Source organism: Solea solea, chromosome 2 (genome assembly GCF_958295425.1).
Source record: "Solea solea chromosome 2, fSolSol10.1, whole genome shotgun sequence".
Taxonomy (NCBI): domain Eukaryota; kingdom Metazoa; phylum Chordata; class Actinopteri; order Pleuronectiformes; family Soleidae; genus Solea; species Solea solea.
Window position 1 is genome coordinate 1,860,602 of NC_081135.1, and position 18,363 is coordinate 1,878,964.

At 41.4% G+C, this 18,363-nt stretch overlaps 1 protein-coding gene across 2 annotated transcripts in view; it reads right to left on the minus strand.

Moving 5' to 3' along the window:
- Positions 1-3,590: 3,590 nt before the first annotated feature.
- The window catches only part of pard3ba (par-3 family cell polarity regulator beta a), a 142,098-nt gene continuing 127,325 nt past the window's right edge, over positions 3,591-18,363 (minus strand). For both annotated transcript variants that reach the window (XM_058651980.1, XM_058651987.1), the window contains one exon: positions 3,591-5,211. In XM_058651980.1, coding sequence (XP_058507963.1) covers positions 4,845-5,211 — 367 coding nt within the window. In that variant the 3' untranslated portion in view covers positions 3,591-4,844. The remainder of the gene's footprint in view (positions 5,212-18,363) is intronic.

Below are 18,363 nucleotides of genomic sequence, written 5' to 3' on the forward strand. Positions count from 1 at the left end.
ACCACACACGGCCTTGAACACAGCAGCGAGAGGAAAAGACATTTACAGCACTTAAGATGCCTTCACTGACCGTCGGCTGTGTTTTAAAGAAGAGGAAGTAACATGTGGTCACTTTACTGCCAAACACAATAAACAACAGCAACACAACATCCCACAATTAATTCAACGTCCATTAAACTAAATCTTATGAAATCACCATGAGGAGAAAACACACACACACACACACACACACAGAGTTACAGTGTGTGTGTGTGTGTGTGTGTGTGTGTGAGCGTCAGAAGAGGTCCTTGAATCAATCACATGACACACACTCAGACTGGACACGGTCACGGCCGCAGATTCACTGACAGAGGCGCGTTTCCTTATCCTTGAATCAGCTCGTTCACTTTATCATGTGACCGCGTGACCCTGGCGTCTTTAAAGGGCCAGTTCACGGTTCTTAGTGAAGTGTGTTCGTACGAGACGCTGACAGCTGTGACCAGAACCAGCTGACGACGAGGAGACACGTCTACAATAACTTCAGAAGTATTTTTCCAACCGGAAACTCAAGTTTTAAAAAACCTTTGCTCTTGTTTGCTCGTTGATTTTCTCACTGGGGTTTGGTGTGAGACACAAAGCTGCAGCTTCCTGTCACTAAAGGCTGTTTAGCCGTGAGATAAAGTGGTAAACATGAACTAGAACCTCATCTTCTCTCTTTCATCTTCTGTTTTCTTTCTCTCTTTGTTTTTTTCTCCAATTCATTTACATTTCTTTCTTGTTTTATACAGTTTTTCTTTTTCCTTTTTGGAATAAATTTGACACCTCGTGAACTCTTTTCTTTTGCATTGATTTAAAAACACACACACACACACACACACACACACGTCAGCGAGGCGTGGGTCGTGGCAGAGGGAGGAGAGGAAGACGATTCCCCGGCCGCGCTCCTCTCAGCATTAGCTATTCCGCCGGCGCCCCCGCCCCCGCTGTTGAACACCTTCACTTGTTAGCGTGTGTCAGTCAAGCAGCGAGCGAGCGAGCGAGCGAGCGCTCAGGGGACGCCGACACGTTTCTCCTTCACTTTCTCTCAAAAAGAACCAAAAACTAAGAAAGGAGAACCACTGCTGGAGCAGGGGGAGACACACACACGTGTGTGTGTGTGTGTGTTTCAGGTGAGACACACTCTCACTTCCATGCTCTTCATTAAAGGCACATTGCACCCCATTATCCCCGATGTCCCCTCTGTCCTTCACCTGCTGTCATTCATTTCAAGTCAGCTCTGAGTGGATCTTCTCATTTAATTATACAGTTCATTAGAGTGTCCTCCTCCTCCTCCTCCTCTTCGTCACACTTCCTGGGAAATGTGCTCCTTTTAAACGGCCTGGATATGGAGATTAGCGCCGCTGTGTTCTCCTGCCCTTCGCCCACCTCCTTCTCTTTTATGTCTTAAGAGTGTGAGACTCTTCTCTTTCAGACGCGTTTGTTTCATATCGTTCATGAGCTGTGAAATTGAATTTCCTGATATTGGGGAGTCTTTTTTTTTTTTTTATATTCCGTGTGCTGTGTTTAAAAACATCCACTCTCTTCATTTAGTCCATATTTACCCTGAGAGCGAACGCTGTGGCTGCTTCTCCTTCGCCCACACACACACACACACACACACACACACACACACACCACAGCCGAGCCGCCAACCACCATCTTTTTACACCAACTGTCACCATGGCAACGTGGCCCCCGCCGCTCCTGGCACAGCCAGCACACCCCCCATTTCAGAGCTGATGACATCGTCGTGGCAACAATGAAAGCATCAAACATCCTGTAACAGGGGAGAGAAGCGTGTACGCTCATATTCTGCCTCGAAAGATACTTTAGATTCCATTAAACCAACACTGGTCACTTTATTAGGAACACCTGTTCAAAGACAATGTTCTGAAAGTGCTGTCAGAGGTCAGAGGTCAGAGGAGAGCGACCCATCTGGCTCAAAATGATAGAAACAGGAAGGAATGAGGAAGAAGATCATCTCTGAATGCACATACGTTATTATGCGTCCTGTGTTCCTAATAAAGTGGCACAGTCACGTTCTCAATGAAGTCTACAATTATCTGAAGAAGATGTAGATTCTACTCTCTTTACTCTGCTTTACTTGCTTCTTCAATGAAATATGAGGTCAATTTTGTTTAATTATGTTCCCGTTCAGAGGGAGAATAGATGAAAAGTGTGACATATGAGTGGACACCAGGTTTGTTTTTTCCCCCGTTTCAAACCTACATGTGTGGAATAAATGAAGAAAACAGCAAAAAAAAAAGAGCTGTGGTGCACAAACCTGACGCTGCAGCAGCCAACAACAGCTGACATCCCTGATGACATCCCTGACCCCTGGTCCTCATCCATCAGGCTTTCAGCACCAATCCTTGGCCTCTGACACATGAAAACATCAGCACACACACACACACACACACACTGGAAGTGAGAGAGACTATACTGTATGTGTGCACTTTGTCCAACACTTGACCACCATTCAAGTGTGTCCCTCTTTAAGTTAACACACATGTGCAAATGAAGTGTAGCCGTCTCCAGAGTCCACGCCGTCGTGTCCTCACATGTTAAAGTGATTTGATCCACTTGACAACAGACGAGGACAAACTGAACTCCGTGCCGGCTCAAGTCTATGACGTCTTAGAAAAGATTTTACAGCAGGAAACGCACTCAGAAACACTCACTCACTCACTCACTCACTCACTCTCCTGCACCAAATCCCATAGAGAAAATCAGCGGTTTTAAGGTCACAGCACACAGGAGTTGTTAATGCACTGCTGCCTCCATCACCAAGTTCAAATGTGTTATTTAGTCAAATTCTGGATCGGATTTACCTCAGTGACACAAAGTGACCACACGAGGCAGCAGTAGAGCAGCAGCTCCTGTGTCTCTGTGTGCTAAAATCACTGATTTTCTCTGTGGACTTTGGTGCAGGAGAGCGAGCAGCTTACAAACGTCAGAAAACGTTGTAAAACCACGATATATTCTCAACATACGATCGACTCCAGCAGAGATAGATTTCATTATGCACGTTAATTGACTAAAAATCAGTTTAGAAACTCTGAATTTAAGATGCATCTCTTTAAACGTCATCAATGACGATGAAAGCATTGGTTTGATTGAAATAGGGTTAAATAAAACAATTGATGGAGCCTCCATGTGCTTTGAAAAGGTCTAATTCAGCCTGGGAGAGGAGACGATGGCGAATGAGCCGAGGCCCGCTCCCCGTTGGCCTCCGTGCTAATTAAACACTAACTGATAGAAAAAAGCCTCCTCCGCACTCTAATTATTCCCCATTTCAAGTCTAATTTCACCAATCAGTGCCATCTTTATTTCTGAGAGCAAATTGGAGCCGTAATGGTTTCCTAGTGGAGAGTTCCCTGACTCTAATTGTTGAAGATGATTCAGTCATTATCAGAACGGCCGGCTCCTCTTATCAGTCACGCCACAAGATCTGGAAACACAATATGCACAAAGAATGAATACGGCGTTTAATTCTCTTTGGTGATGACTCATGCTGAACATTTAAAATATGCACAATTACTAAAATGAAAAGAGGTAAAAAAGGCATGGAGTGATTTAGGAGAAACCTTTAATGCAAAGTATTTATATTTTAAAAAAAAAAAGCACATTTAATTCAAACCACCGTTTAAGGAGAATAAAATTAAACTCTATATTAGCTGCACAAGGCTTGCGGAGCAGGGATTAGAGTTAAACTCCTTTGTCTTTATATAAACTTTATATACGCTTCAAAATATACAGAAAATAATCGTCGTCACGTCCACATGGAAACACAGGCAAAAAAAGACCAAAGAAAAACTGGTGCGACAGCAGCGAGGAAAGGAAGTCAGAGCGACAGAACAAGGACGCGTCCATATTCTTTGAAGTGGAGCTACTTCCTCTTCCTGTTTGCCGGCTCCAGCTTCCTGTTATCTCAGTCTTTTCAAGGTGATCCAACAAATTCTACAAATTCAACATGTGGCGCTAAGTTCACTCTGTGAATGGAATTCATTTCATTTCATATTTAATTTTGATATAAAATAATCCACAACTTTCTGAAAATATGTATATATACACACACCCACAAACGGTCTTAAATGCTTGTTCTAACTGTTTTAGGAAGATAGTTTATTTAAAGTGGAATTCCTATTCTTAACAAAATACTCACTCATCGGATTAAAAACATCACGGGATTAAGTGTATGGCATCTTAAGAACATGTTTACTGCTTTATTTCAACTTTTCTGACTGGAAACTCTCTCACACCAAACCCCATAGAGAAAATCAGTGATTTTAACATCACAGCTCACAGGAGTTGTTGATCCACTGTCGCCTCCATCGGTGACTTCAAATTTGCTATTTTGTTAATTCTGTGTTTGAAATCCTTTCTTTAGATTGACCTGAGTGACACAAAGTGACCACACGAGGCAGCAGTAGACCAGCAGCTCCTGTGTCCCCGACAGCTAAAATCAGTGATTTTCTCTATGGGGTTTGGTGTGGGAGAGTGAGCAACACAAACTTCAGTTTCATACATTTAATCTGGCATAGATTTTATTCTGTGAGGCTAAATGAGGAGTCAATGCTAAAGTACCTCATCCAAGCACACAAAAAAAAACCCTTTACTGTCCCTTTAAGGCTTGTTAAATCTACCTTAACCTGTGAAGATACTGAAATCAGCATGTGGCCTCACATTCCCTCAGTGTTTAAGACTAAATAAATTAAACTCACGCGTCTCCACACCAGCGGTCGCTGTATTTACACGTGGATCATGTGACTGACCTGCACTCCCCTCACCTCACCTTTAGAGGTCAGAGGCTTGGACTGAGTGCGTTACACGGCGCCGATGAGGGGGTTCTTGCGCCGCGGGTCGGGCTGCCTGTCGTCTCTGTAGTTGTAGTTGCGTTCAGGGCTGGTGTAGCGCTCACGGCCGTCTCCCCGCGCTCCCGCGGCTTCGTCGTAGTGACGCCCTCTGTGTCCTGCGTCGGTCGGGGAGGCCGGGACGTCCTGTCTTAGCGTGCCGCGTTGCTGGAGTCCCGCGTGTGGCGAGGACGGGTAGTAGCGCTGGTTGCTGGGCGGCTGCTGGCCTGACTGGGGCAGCGGGACGCGGCCCGCGTGGCTGGAGGCGGGCGGATCCTGGTAGCTCGGCGCCGACTCTCGGGGCACGGGTCTGGAGGTCGGATAATCGTACGGATCCCTCCTGAAAGACAGACGCGGTGCACGGTGAATGAAGAGGACAGGTGAATGAAGAGGACATGTGAATGAAGAGGACATGTGAATGAATGATGAGGACATGTGAATGAATGATGAGGACAGGTGAACGATGAGGACAGGTGAATGAATGATGAGGACATGTGAATGAATGATGAGGACAGGTGAACGATGAGGACAGGTGAATGATGAGGACAGGTGAATGATGAGGACATGTGAATGATGAGGACAGGTGAATGAATGATGAGGACAGGTGAACAATGTTGAGGACAGGTGAACAATGTTGAGGACAGGTGAATGAATGATGAGGACAGGTGAATGAATGATGAGGACAGTTGAATGATGAGGACAGTTGAATGATGAGGACAGGTGAATGAATGTTGAGGACAGGTGAATAAATGTTGAGGACAGGTGAATGATGAGGACATGTGAATGATGAGGACAGGTGAATGAATGATGAGGACAGGTGAATAAATGATGAGGACAGGTGAATAGATGATGAGGACAGGCGAATGAATGATGAGTACATGTGAATGATGAGGACAGGTGAATGAATGATGAGGACAGGAGAAAGGATCGGTGAATGGGTGTTGATGTCCCTGAGTGAGTGACCTTTGACCCCTGTTGACTGAACCACATTATGTGTTTACATATTTTATTCTGTCATCACTTTAATTTGTAAAGTTTTTGCCTTTAATTACAAACTATTTTGTGTGACACGTGTGTTCCCGTGTCCTTTTTTTGTGCCCATTTTAAACAAGCTACTTTTTATTTTGACTTGAACTTGAGTCCATTTTTAAACCTGAACTTTTACTTGCGCTTCAGTACAATTGTGATCAAAACGCTATTCTGAATGTTTCTCTGACGTTTTGATTTGAATGTTACGCTAAATGTTAACATAGACTAGAAAATAAGATTCAGATCCGGTTTGAGCTGGTCCAGAGTGGTCTATGTGCCAGAGGTTTGGCCTCCTCTTGTTATTCAGTTTATGTGTTGAAGCTGTGGCCTTGGCAGGATCGAGTTGTGGGGGGACATGGATGGAGAGATGCCAAGAGATAACAGCAAATGCCTTGGTAAGCATATATGAGGATGTGTGTGTGTGTGTTTAGCTTGTGTGTGTTGGAATGTGTGTGTGTGTGTGTGTGTGTGTGTGTGTGTCCCAGGAGTCTGCAGTAACGAGGCAGCCAGCTGGAAGTCTCAGATTCCCTCCCACTAGCTTTGGGTGATTAGGGGCTAAACCCCCGGGTAAGGAGACACGCGGGGGCTCAGGGTGACAGAGCAAGAAAGAGAGTGAGAAGAAGGAGAGAGGAGAGGAGGAAAGAAGGGAAGGGAAGGGAGGGGAGGAGGGGGAGGGGGAGGGCTGCTCACTTTTCACAGGCCCATTCAAATGTTTTCCATCTCATGTGCTGTTTCCACTGCTGAGCGACACTCACAGTGGAAACACTCACTGTGACAGCGGCCTGGTCAACATCATGAGCCAAACATGTTCAGTCATGCTGTCGAAATCTGCAAAAATATCAAACAACTACAATCTATGTTTGCTATAATATTTTAAAAACACGTTTTCTATCATTTTAAACTGGAAACTGAAGTTTGTGTCTTTTGGCAAACTTCTCGCTCTCCCGCGCCAAACTCCATGCAGAAAACCGCCGATTTAACGCCACAGCACGCGGGAGTCTGTCGATCCACTTTCGCCTCTTTCGTTCAGTTCAAACGTGGCACTTTGTAAAATTCTGCGCTGGAAATCCTTTGTTTGGATTTACAAACAAACATAAACTGAGCCAACAAGGCCGCGGTGGACCAGCGGCTGCTGTGGCCCCGCGAGCTTAAAACACTAGTTTTCTCTATGGAGTTTGGTGTGGGAGAATAAATGTTGGTTTTCTGTGAGAAAACACCGTCCTCCAGTGAAATAAACATATTTTTAATATGTGATAAACTTAATCAGATATAGATTTTTATAAGGTGAAACTCACTCTCATATATACGTATATATATAGTCTATTTTTCCCCTGGTTTTCTGCAGACTTGATTTACTGTTGCTCATATTACATTATTGCTTTAAGGGGGAAAGGAAAAGCTTGCTGCTGTATGAAGGGCAGAGCTCCCAGAGGAGATGGAGACGGATGGAAGATGAATATTAAACACACACACACACAGAGAGAGAGTGTGATAAGAGTTCTTGTGTGTTTGGGTGGGCCTGATTGGAGCTCAAGTCCCAGGTGTTCCGCCCCTCCTCTCCTCTGCTCTCCATCCCTCTTTCTCTTCCACCCATGGTGGCCTTCACCATTTAATCTGGATTAATGAGGAGTTTGACCTTTATCTCTCTCTTTTTTTTACCTCCCCTGTCTGAGCTTTAAAGGGAGGAATTTATTCCACGTTTGTGTCTTAATTTCATATGAAATCTCTCCTCTCAGATTTCCACTCTGTTTCCACTCTCTTTCTTATCTCAGGTCCTTGGCCGTACTCGTGTGTGTGTGTGTGTGTGTGTGTGTTGACGGACAAGGCCGTGCTGTCCACTCAGGAGACCACCTGCGTCTCCTGTCCCAGCACTGGAAGCTGTTTGGGTGGCCACAGAAAACACACACACACACACTTCATATATAGAAACCCACATCACCACAGTCCTTGAATATCCTCAGGGGACATCAACACACACACACACACACACACACACACACACTCAGAGAACAGAGCTGTGTGCGACGTAATCTGCGTTGAGTGAGTGCTTCTAATTGGCCAGTCAACAGGTGCTGATCGTGGACTCGAGGGAGTGGCCAGAGGAGGAGGATCTGATTGCAGGAGTAAAGCCGGACGCGGCAGCTTCTGTGCGACAGCGATGGCGGGAGACTTTGTGGCACTGAAACACAGTTTCACAACACGTCCTCTTCCTATTTCAAAGTAAAAGCACTCAACTTGACTTTATATTCCAAGCCCGAGAAACAAGGCAGATTTTTTAATTATCATATTTATTCCCTTTTTGTGTCTCGTAAACACATGAGGACACTTAATAAAAGAAAAGAAAACAAAATCAGTCAATCAACCGTGTTAGAAACATTACAATTCTAATTGTACTTAATATTTTAAATATTGAACTCGAGCTTGACTAAAGTTCTCTTTATTTTTAATTCATGCTTAATTGATCTGCTAGTACAGTTTTTATGACTTACGACACTTACGACAGTAAGCAATGCTAATTCTTCTGTAATATCTCTACTGGTACAAACACTGAACTGCATTCGTCTTCCATTAGCTGTTAGCAGTTAAATAGCAATGGATTTTTGTAGCTAACCTTTCTTTTTAAAACTTGTGCTGCTATTGTCGACTTGTTTGTGACGTTAATCACCTTTATTAGCATGTATCCCTGCTAATTTTATTGCTAATTTAGCACTCAGTTTGTTCTGTGCTGCTGTTGTCGACTTGTTTTGTTTTCGACGTGTTTGTTAGCATGTGTACGTGTCTCTACTATCTACGCTAATTTAGTGCCTGTGCCGCTGTTGTCGACTTGTTATGTTTGTTAGCATATATAGCTGCTAAATTTAGTGCCCGTGCTGCTGTTGTCGACTTGTTATGTTTGTTAGCATGTATAGCTGCTAAATTTAGTGCTAATTTAGTGCCCATGCTGCATTTGTTTACTTGCTATGTTTGTTAGCATGTATATCTGCTAAATTTAGTGCTAATTTAGTGCCCATGCTGCTGTTGTTGACTTGCTATGTTTGTTAGCATGTATAGCTGCTAAATTTAGTGCTAATTTAGTGCCCATGCTGCATTTGTTGACTTGCTATGTTTGTTAGCATGTATATCTGCTAAATTTAGTGCTAATTTAGTGCCCATGCTGCTGTTGTTGACTTGCTATGTTTGTTAGCATGTATAGCTGCTAAATTTAGTGCTAATTTAGTGCCTGTGCCGCTGTTGTCGACTTGTTATGTTTGTTAGCATGTATAGCTGCTAAATTTAGTGCCCGTGCTGCTGTTGTCGACTTGTTATGTTTGTTAGCATGTATAGCTGCTAAATTTAGTGCCCGTGCTGCTGTTGTCGACTTGTTATGTTTGTTAGCATATATAGCTGCTAAATTTAGTGCCCGTGCTGCTGTTGTCGACTTATGTTTGTGAGCATGTATAGCTGCTAAATTTAGTGCTAATTTAGTGCCCATGCTGCATTTGTTGACTTGCTATGTTTGTTAGCATGTATAGCTGCTAAATTTAGTGCTAGTTTAGTGCCCGTGCTGCTGTTGTGGACTTGTTATGTTTGGGAGGACAGTTTGTCCAAACCAAAGACAGTAGGATTCCCCTCTTTCTCAGACTCCAGTGGTACGTGCCGCACAGCTTCCCCGATGATGGCGTTACGTAAGTGAACAAGTAAACAGAGATCTCATTCTGTCGCTCACAGCGCACAAACACATGCTGTCCCCCGACTCACACTGACACACAAACTCTGCAAACCTTTTATCCACATGCACCAAGTTCAATCATAATTTATGGGAAATTCAAATCATTGCGGTCATGTGACACCGTGTGAGGGAACTTTAGGTGAACCAGAGGCCGACAGGAGCAAACACACACACACACACACACACACACACTTAACACTTTGTGAACCAGCTGTGTGACCCAGGAATGAGGAAAGTCCCTGTGGGTCACTAAGGTCCACAGACCCTCTAATCCACCCAGCTGCTCAGCCGGATACACACACACACACACACACACACACAGTTGCAGGTAGTCATGTTATCATTCACACTATCTCAGAAGTTCATTTCAGCACTTTATATTTTAGCTGCTTAAATGAAGTTAATACGACAGAGTGTTAGATCCACACAGAAGACAAAAGAATGAAGTCGTACAATAATAATAATATTATAATATAACAGTGATATTATTACGACTTTTTTCACGAGTGGTGTATGCATCCATCTACATGCTCATTACTTTTTTCTCGTAAAATCACGACTTTGTTTATTCTCCTAATACTGCGTCTCTTTTCTCTTAACACTGAAACCTTTTTTGATACTGCACATTTTTTCTAGCATAATCACGACTTTATTTCCTGTCGTATTGTTTCATTTTAACTTTATTCTCACAATTCTATGACTTTAATCTCTGAGAGATTAAAAATATCTTCTTCCTTCAGTATGGCGCGATGTTTCTGACAAACACACCTTCATTATAAAACTGATATTTATCTCCTATTAACACATTTTAGAGCAAACGCACACTTAATAAAAAAAAACAAGCTGTGTCCTCATTAACTCAGCAATAAATAAATAAAAAAATCTTCTTCCTGTTCTGTCAGAGTCAACCCACAACAACAACAACAACACACACAAATGCCAAACACGGCAGATTAGTGCTGGATTAAAAAAGTGGGTTGCAGTCAGTCAGGACAATGGAAGACGTGGCAGTGCCAGCAGCGATAATCTGGTCTGAAAAGAGCTCACGACAACAAACCGACGTGACGAGAGGAGGTGTGTTTTTATTCTGCTGTCAACCCAGTTGGACACGCACACTCCTGAGACGGCAAAATAAATAAATAAAAACATGATATGTAAACAGTGCTGAAACAAATGAATAGATTCATTGTTGAATCTTTTTTTACCTTGTTTGTATGTCATTATATCATATTGACACCATTTTTGGACTGGAAAGTGCTGCTTTGTGAACCACTCACTCCCCCACACCAAAGTCCATTGAGAAAATCAACGATTTTAACATCACAGCACACAAGTATACAACAGGAGTTGTTGATCCTCTGCTGCCTCCATCAGTGAGTTCAAATGTGTTTTTTTGTCAATTCGGCATACGAAATACTTTGTCGGGATTTACACCAGTGACGCAAACTGACCACACGAGGCAGCAGTGGAGCAGCAGCTCCTGTGTAACCGCAAGCTAAACATTACATTTGTTCTATGGGATTTGGTGTGGGAGAGTGAGCGGTTAAGAAAAGTTAGTTTCCAGACACATTTATTCAGTGAGGATGAGACGTGTTTCAGGAAGTGAGACAGATGTGGACACAAGAGTGTCTCTGTGTGCAGCAGCAGCAGCAGCAGCAGCAGCAGCAGCAGCAGCAGCAGCCGCCGCCGCCGCCGCAGCAGCAGCAGCAGCAGCAGCAGCAGCAGCAGCAGCCGCAGCAGCAGCAGCAGCTCAGGGTGTGCTGTACTGACACGTCGTGTAATATCACTGACTCACACCTCACACCATCAACACGTGTGTGTGTGTGTGTGTGTGTGTGTGTGTGTGTGTGTGTGTGCAGCAGGTGCAAATAACAAGCTGAGAATTACATACATATTTATATACGTGTGTGTGTGAGTGAGTGTAAGTGTAAGTGTATATGACTACAGAGTCAGCAGTGAAAGAAAAATCTGTGTTGCCATTTAGGAATCACAGCCGCCGCATGTCAGTGAGGAATTCTGCTGTTCCACTGATCAGTGTGGCAGATGGGGGAGAGGAGGAGAGAGACGGGGGAGGAGGGGGGAGGGTGGATGTTACGCTGCACCTGCCTCAAGGAAGCGGAAGAAGGAAATGAGTGAGCTATCCTGGTGCCCGGAACAAACCAGGCCTCCTCATAAGTGCTTTACACTAAACAACTGGAACATGACCATGTGTCCTCTCACACACACACACACACACACAGGACAGCAAAAAGGGGATTAACTAGAGGAAAAAACTGTGTTTCTAATTTAATATTTGGATATTTTTAAAATCATAATTTCTCAAATGATGATCGTACTTTTCAAAGATTTGCATTTTAGAAGCACCGGTGAACTAAACGTCATAATATATTCTGTTAAAAAAGTGAAAAGTCTCATTTTAGTTTTTAACTCGTCTACATTTCTAATCTACTTCATAAAACCTGTATTTTATTCCTCATGTGTTCACACAGTCACCAGTTTGACTTTTAAATGATGAAGTGAACGATTGATTGATGCCGGTCGTCGATCTTATCGAGCTCGTAAGAACTCACTTTACTGTTTAAACTCTTACATTTTCTATTCTGCCGTCTGTTTAACGTCGGTCTGTGGCGACTTTTATTTATTGACTAACACACACACACACACACACACACACACACACACACACACACACACACACACACACACACACACACAGGAAACATCTGTGCGTGTGTGACGACGTCACCTGACGTTTAAACAGCTGCTGTTTGTGTCACTTGACATCGTTCATCGTTCTGCGTTATTGTCGCCTGATATTCATCAAAAATATCATTTAAATCACTTCCCTTCATGTAATATGGTCTATCAGGTTTTACTGATTTTATTCACTTTAACTTGCTGTATTGCTTTTATTTCTCTTTTTACGTCCATTTATATTTGTTTCTCCTCTCACTACAGGTGCTATATAAATAAAATTTGCATGTTTTTGATTGATTAAAATGTCTAAAATGTGCATTTTATTCACCCGACCTGTGGCTTCACGGAAAAGGAAAAGGAATAAGTTGTCGATGTCGAGTTCAACTAAATTAATCAGTGTTTTTTTTTTTAAAGAATTAAAACACGTTTTTTTTAATATTAAATGTGAATATTTTCTTTTTTTTTTCTTTGCTCCGTAAAACAAAGAAATCATTAAAATGGAAATAATTTGGTTTGTGGACAAAATAAGACATTTGATTTCCAGGTTTTAGAAACATTTTCTGACATTTTATGGACCAAACAACAAATAAATTATTAAAAAAAACCTAAATTAAATAATTAGGAATAACTCAACGAGCTGAACTTGAATTAAAAGCCAACGAAAGAGAAGTGGATTTTATGCAAAGACCTAAAACTGTCGTGATTTATCGTCAGGACAAAATTAAAGACGTCGTTTTTCATCAATTATGGTGAAAAAAAAGGAAAAAAGTGTTGATTTAAAAAGAGCTATTACATCATGTTGAGTGAGTCGACGCCACCATTAGCATATTATGATGAATTCTGCTGTTTCCACACATTCATCTGTGTCACACACACACACGCACACGCACACGCACACGCACACGCACACGCACACACGCACACGCACACGCACACACACACACACACACACACACAGTGGCAGTCATCTTGGAATCCCATGTCAGGGTTGGTGACGTCGGAAACGTGTCAACAAACGCAGAAGAAAAATGTCCCTTGAATTAAAAAAGGATGTCTGTGTTTACACTGTACATACACTGTGTGTGTGTACATATATGTGTATATATATATATATATATATATAAATAAACGTGAACGATTAGCGACACATTTATTAGTTGAGTGACGTCACGACGTCTGTCACTAACCAATTCATTCCTGCTCTCTTTTTCCATTTTCAGCTGCTGCTCATTCTCCACGCGAGCGAAGTGTGGAAGTGCGCACAGATCTGGAGGTCGACTGTGAGATGAACTGCTCGGACTGGAGCGATAGTGTAATGGAGACGTGCTGAGGCAACAGTTAACGACAGAAACAGATGGGATTCAGTCGTTTTCAATAAATGCACAAACTTTTAGACGCTGCAGTGGCCCAGATACAGTTTCCAGTTCAAACTAAGTTCACTGTGCTCGGTGAAAAGTACAGTATCTGTTGTATTCTAATTATGTTTGAGACTATATGATGTATATGATATACAGTATGAGCTGTTATTGTCCAAATCTCAACCACAGCTTTGTACGGTAGACTAAAAATAAATACAACTTTTTCTTATCTATCTATCTATCTATCTATCTATCTATCTATCTATCTATCTATCTATCTATCTATCTTAATATAGCGTTTTTGTAATGTTGTAGCATTTTGTAATGTAGCGTTTTGTAATGTTGTAGCATTTATTAATGTAGCGTTTTGGTAATGTAGCGTTTTGTAATGTTTTAGCATTTTGTAATGTAGCGTTTTTGTAATGTAGTGTTTTTGTAATGTAGCGTTTTTGTTATGTTGTTGTGTTTTGTAATGAAGCGTTTTTGTAATGTAGTGTTTTTGTAATGTAGCATTTTGTAATCTAGCGTTTTGTAATGTTTTAGCACTTTGTAATGTAGCGTTTTTGTAATGTAGTGTTTTTGTAATGTAGTGTTTTTGTAAAGTAGCGTTTTTGTAATGTTGTTGTGTTTTGTAATGAAGCGTTTTTGTAATGTAGTGTTTTTGTAATGTAACATTTTTGTAATGTAGCGTTTTGTAATGTAGCGTTTTTGTAATGTGTCTTTTTAGTGTTACAAAACGTTACAAAAATATGATTATGTCAAAAATGACCACCAAAAAAACATCACTGCTAATAATACGAAATGACTTCCAAAAGTTATTATGTTTAAAACATGTAACAGTACACAATTATGTTATGTTATGTATAAAAATATGACTTATGCTAACAACAATTAAACAAATGTCACTGCGGATTAAACTAAATTAGCTACAAAAGCGGTGTTATACTATGTTTAAAAACGTGTGACGAACATTACAAAACTTTAGTGAGAAAAATACGTTACAAAAACAGGTTATTGCTACAAAAATTGCTTACATTACCAAAAATATTTGATCATAATATTTTTTTAGATTTTAAAGGAATCTTCAATAAAGTTGTTATAAATCATGAAAGACGCAGCTCCTCCCCTTATGGCACTTCAAAAATAAATCACAGGGACTGTGTGTTGGTGAAATACGACGATCATATAAAGTAAAGTGAAATAAATAAAGTGCAATAGTTAATTGTTTCACCAACACTTCATTTATTTGCTTACGTCTTGTCTGAGTGGGAGTGGATTTGAACGTCACGTGACTTTACTGAGGTCACATGCAACTTCTGGTTTATTTATAAAACATCATCACCATCATTTTATTTTCACACACACACACACACACACACACACCTGAGAGACACACACGGTCTCTGATGGAATCAGAAGAGTAAAAAAGAGAAAGTTATTGTAAACACTTGGATCCAGTGCTTTCATTTCTCTCTGCTGATTCCATTACATCCTCCTGAGTGTGTGTGTGTGTGTGTGTGTGTGCACAAACACAGTTAGCTGAACAAACAGCGCGGCGGCCTCTGCTCGCTTCTCTTCATAAAGAACCCGCAAATAAGAGAGGGGTCGCGGCACCTCCCGGGAAATCAAGGAAAAAAACAATCTGCTGCTTATTTAACAATCATAATATCTATCTATGGGTGATATATCAGCGTTTAAATGCAATCACGCCGGGTGTTGGACAGACATGAGCAGCTGCTGCTGCTGCTGCTGCTGCTGCAGAAATATCATGAAACAGTGATGAGCTCCAGAGACAATAAGTCTTTAAGTGAACGCAGCGAGTTTAAAGTGAGTCATTGGACAGCTGTGGACGGACGGACACACGTGAAGCCGTGAGAAGCACCAGTGGCTTTTTAATAAGTCGTGATTCTCTAAATCCATCTTCCCCCCTCCTCTCTTTGCAGCACAGATGTTTCTGTCATTTTAAGATCGTTTAAGGTTTGACGTCATTTAAATCATTTCTTAACAATATAAACGTTACAATAATCAGTCAACAGTAAACTAAGTGTAAAAAGGAGGACATTTCCAGGAGGTGAGGACATTTTTCAGATTGCAGGGGGGGGGCGTGGCCTGGAAGTGAAATCTGACACCACACGTCAACCGAACTGGTGGAAAGACGATAAAAGACGACGTAGCGACAGCACTGGCGTTCGTTAAAGGGGGAGGAGTCAGGGTGACAAAAGCTATCTTTTTCCTTTTTGCCGTTTTTGTGGAAAGTTTTCCACAAAGGAAAATGTCTCCATCCACACAAAACGACCCAAAACGCTGCAGTACATATGCCAGGCCTGTAAGTGGCGCTGTAACGCTACGACAAAAACAGAGAAGACGACGTTACACGCATTAAAGACAATAAAAGTTATAACTTGGTGACTTTGTCGCTATATTTAGCAACTTTTCAGACCCCGGGGACTCCCTTGACCACACCCCCCCTAAAAAAAAAAACGACTAGCGACAAATCTAGTAAATCGCGACTTTCTGTCCGAAATCCGAACTACTTTCCGATTAGGAAATGTCCACTTCTGCCGCACGAGTGAACTTCATTTTTAAGAAAATAAAAAGTTTCCACAAAAACGTCAATACGATAAAAAATACGTTGTGTGTTCACTTACACCTGTTAGCCAATGACAAAATCTGAGTGCAGTAGCTGGTGTTTCACCAGAGAGGGCAGTAGATGACACATTTCCACTGGTTTGTACAATTTAAATCTGTCTAATCACAGTTTCTAATCACATGTGGTTCCCTCACATGTGTCCACTCATGAAGACAAACACAAGCAGGAGAAAACCCAAGTGTCCCTAAGTGTGCGGGCACTTGTTAGGAAGGTCACACGAGAGTCCTTAAGGGACGCGTCCTCCGGAGACCAGAGACAATCAGGAAGAGCAGCAGAGAGCACTCGTTAAAAAAAGTCTGTCAACCAACGAAAGGCCAGAGAAGACAGACATGACGGACGTCTGCATGAGTCCTGACCTTTAAAGTCACGGAGAAATCGGATCAGTGTGACGACTTCCTGTTCCTGCTAAATTGTGAAATCCAGAGTAAATAAAAACAAGTCATGAAAATGTGTATTTTACTTTGCAAAAATTAAGAATATCATGAAAATGTGTATTTTATTTTGCAGAATTAAAAAAAAAGTGAAATATGTCATAAAAAATCATTTTATTGAGTAGAATTAACTAATAAAACGAAAAATATCATTAAAATGTGTATTTTATTTTGAAAATTTACTAACAAAATAAGAGATATCATAAAAATGTGTATTTTATTTTGTAAAATGAATTAACAAAATAAAAGATTTCATAAAAATGTGGATTTTATTTTGTAAAATTAATTAACAAAATAAAAGATATCATAAAAATGTGCATTTTATTTTGTAGAATTAACTAATAAAATGAAAGATACCATAAAATTGGTATTTTATTTTGTAGAATGAACTAATAAAATAAAAGATATCATAAAATTGGTATTTTATTTTGTAGAATTAACTAATAAAATGAAAGATACCATAAAATTGGTATTTTATTTTGTAGAATTAACTAATAAAATGAAAGATATCATAAAATTGGTATTTTATTTTGTAGAATGAACTAATAAAATAAAAGATATCATAAAATTGGTGTTTTATTTTGTAGAATGAACCAATAAAATAAAAGATATCATAAAATTGGTGTTTTATTTTGTAGAATTCACTGATAGTTGATCTCCTTTGTTGTCCAGATGTTTAAAGGACCTTCGTGGAGCCCTGTGTCCTGCATGTAACGCACATTAATCAGCCAATTATCAGCTCTGTCCGGAAAATGCACGCTCCGGCCCGGACGCCCTAATCCAATCACGCCGGGGGGAGAACGGAGGTCAAGAGGTGATCTGATTGGATAACCTGAGGCTGGGTCACTGTGCCCGTGACCTGCCGCTTTGAATTGGTAACGATGTTAATATTCTCCATATGTCCACTTCTCTGTGTGTGTGGAGGCGGAGCTTAACGCCAGCATTAATGGCTGGTGGAGCCAGAGCTGCACTCTCACCCTCCCTGGAGCCACTTCCACACCTCTCTGCAAACCCTCGTTCCCAGACTCTGCAGCCTCTCTCTCTCTCTCTCTCTCTCTCTGGCTCTCGGGACTCTCGAGTCCCGGGCCCAGATCCACATTCTCTCATCACCACTCCTTCAGGTCCACAGAAAAGTCTTGATTTGAGAGGTGAGAACAGCCGAGACAGTGATGAAGGTCCTGTGTGGGCCATTGATTACAGTGTGTTTCCATTCAGAGGAGAAAAATGAGAAGGTAACGGGGAGAACTTTGATTTACTGATTGATGCGGAATTCCTTAAAGGCACTGGTTTTTAAGTCTTTACTGATGGAACACAAAGTAAATACAGATTTTTCTTATTCTACATGTTATACATCCTTGAAACTGACATATGTAAACAACTCACTCTCCCACACCAAACCCCATAGAGAAAATCGGTGATTTAAGCTCACGGGGAAGCAAGAGCTGCTGGTCTACTGCTGCCTCGTGTGGTCACTTTGTGTCACTGTAGTAAATCTGAACAAAGGATTTCAAACGCAGAATTTTACAAAAGAACACATTTGAAGTTAGTGATGGAGGCAGCAGTGGATCAACGACTCCTGTGAGCTGTGATGTTAAAATCGTTGGTTTTCTCTATGGGG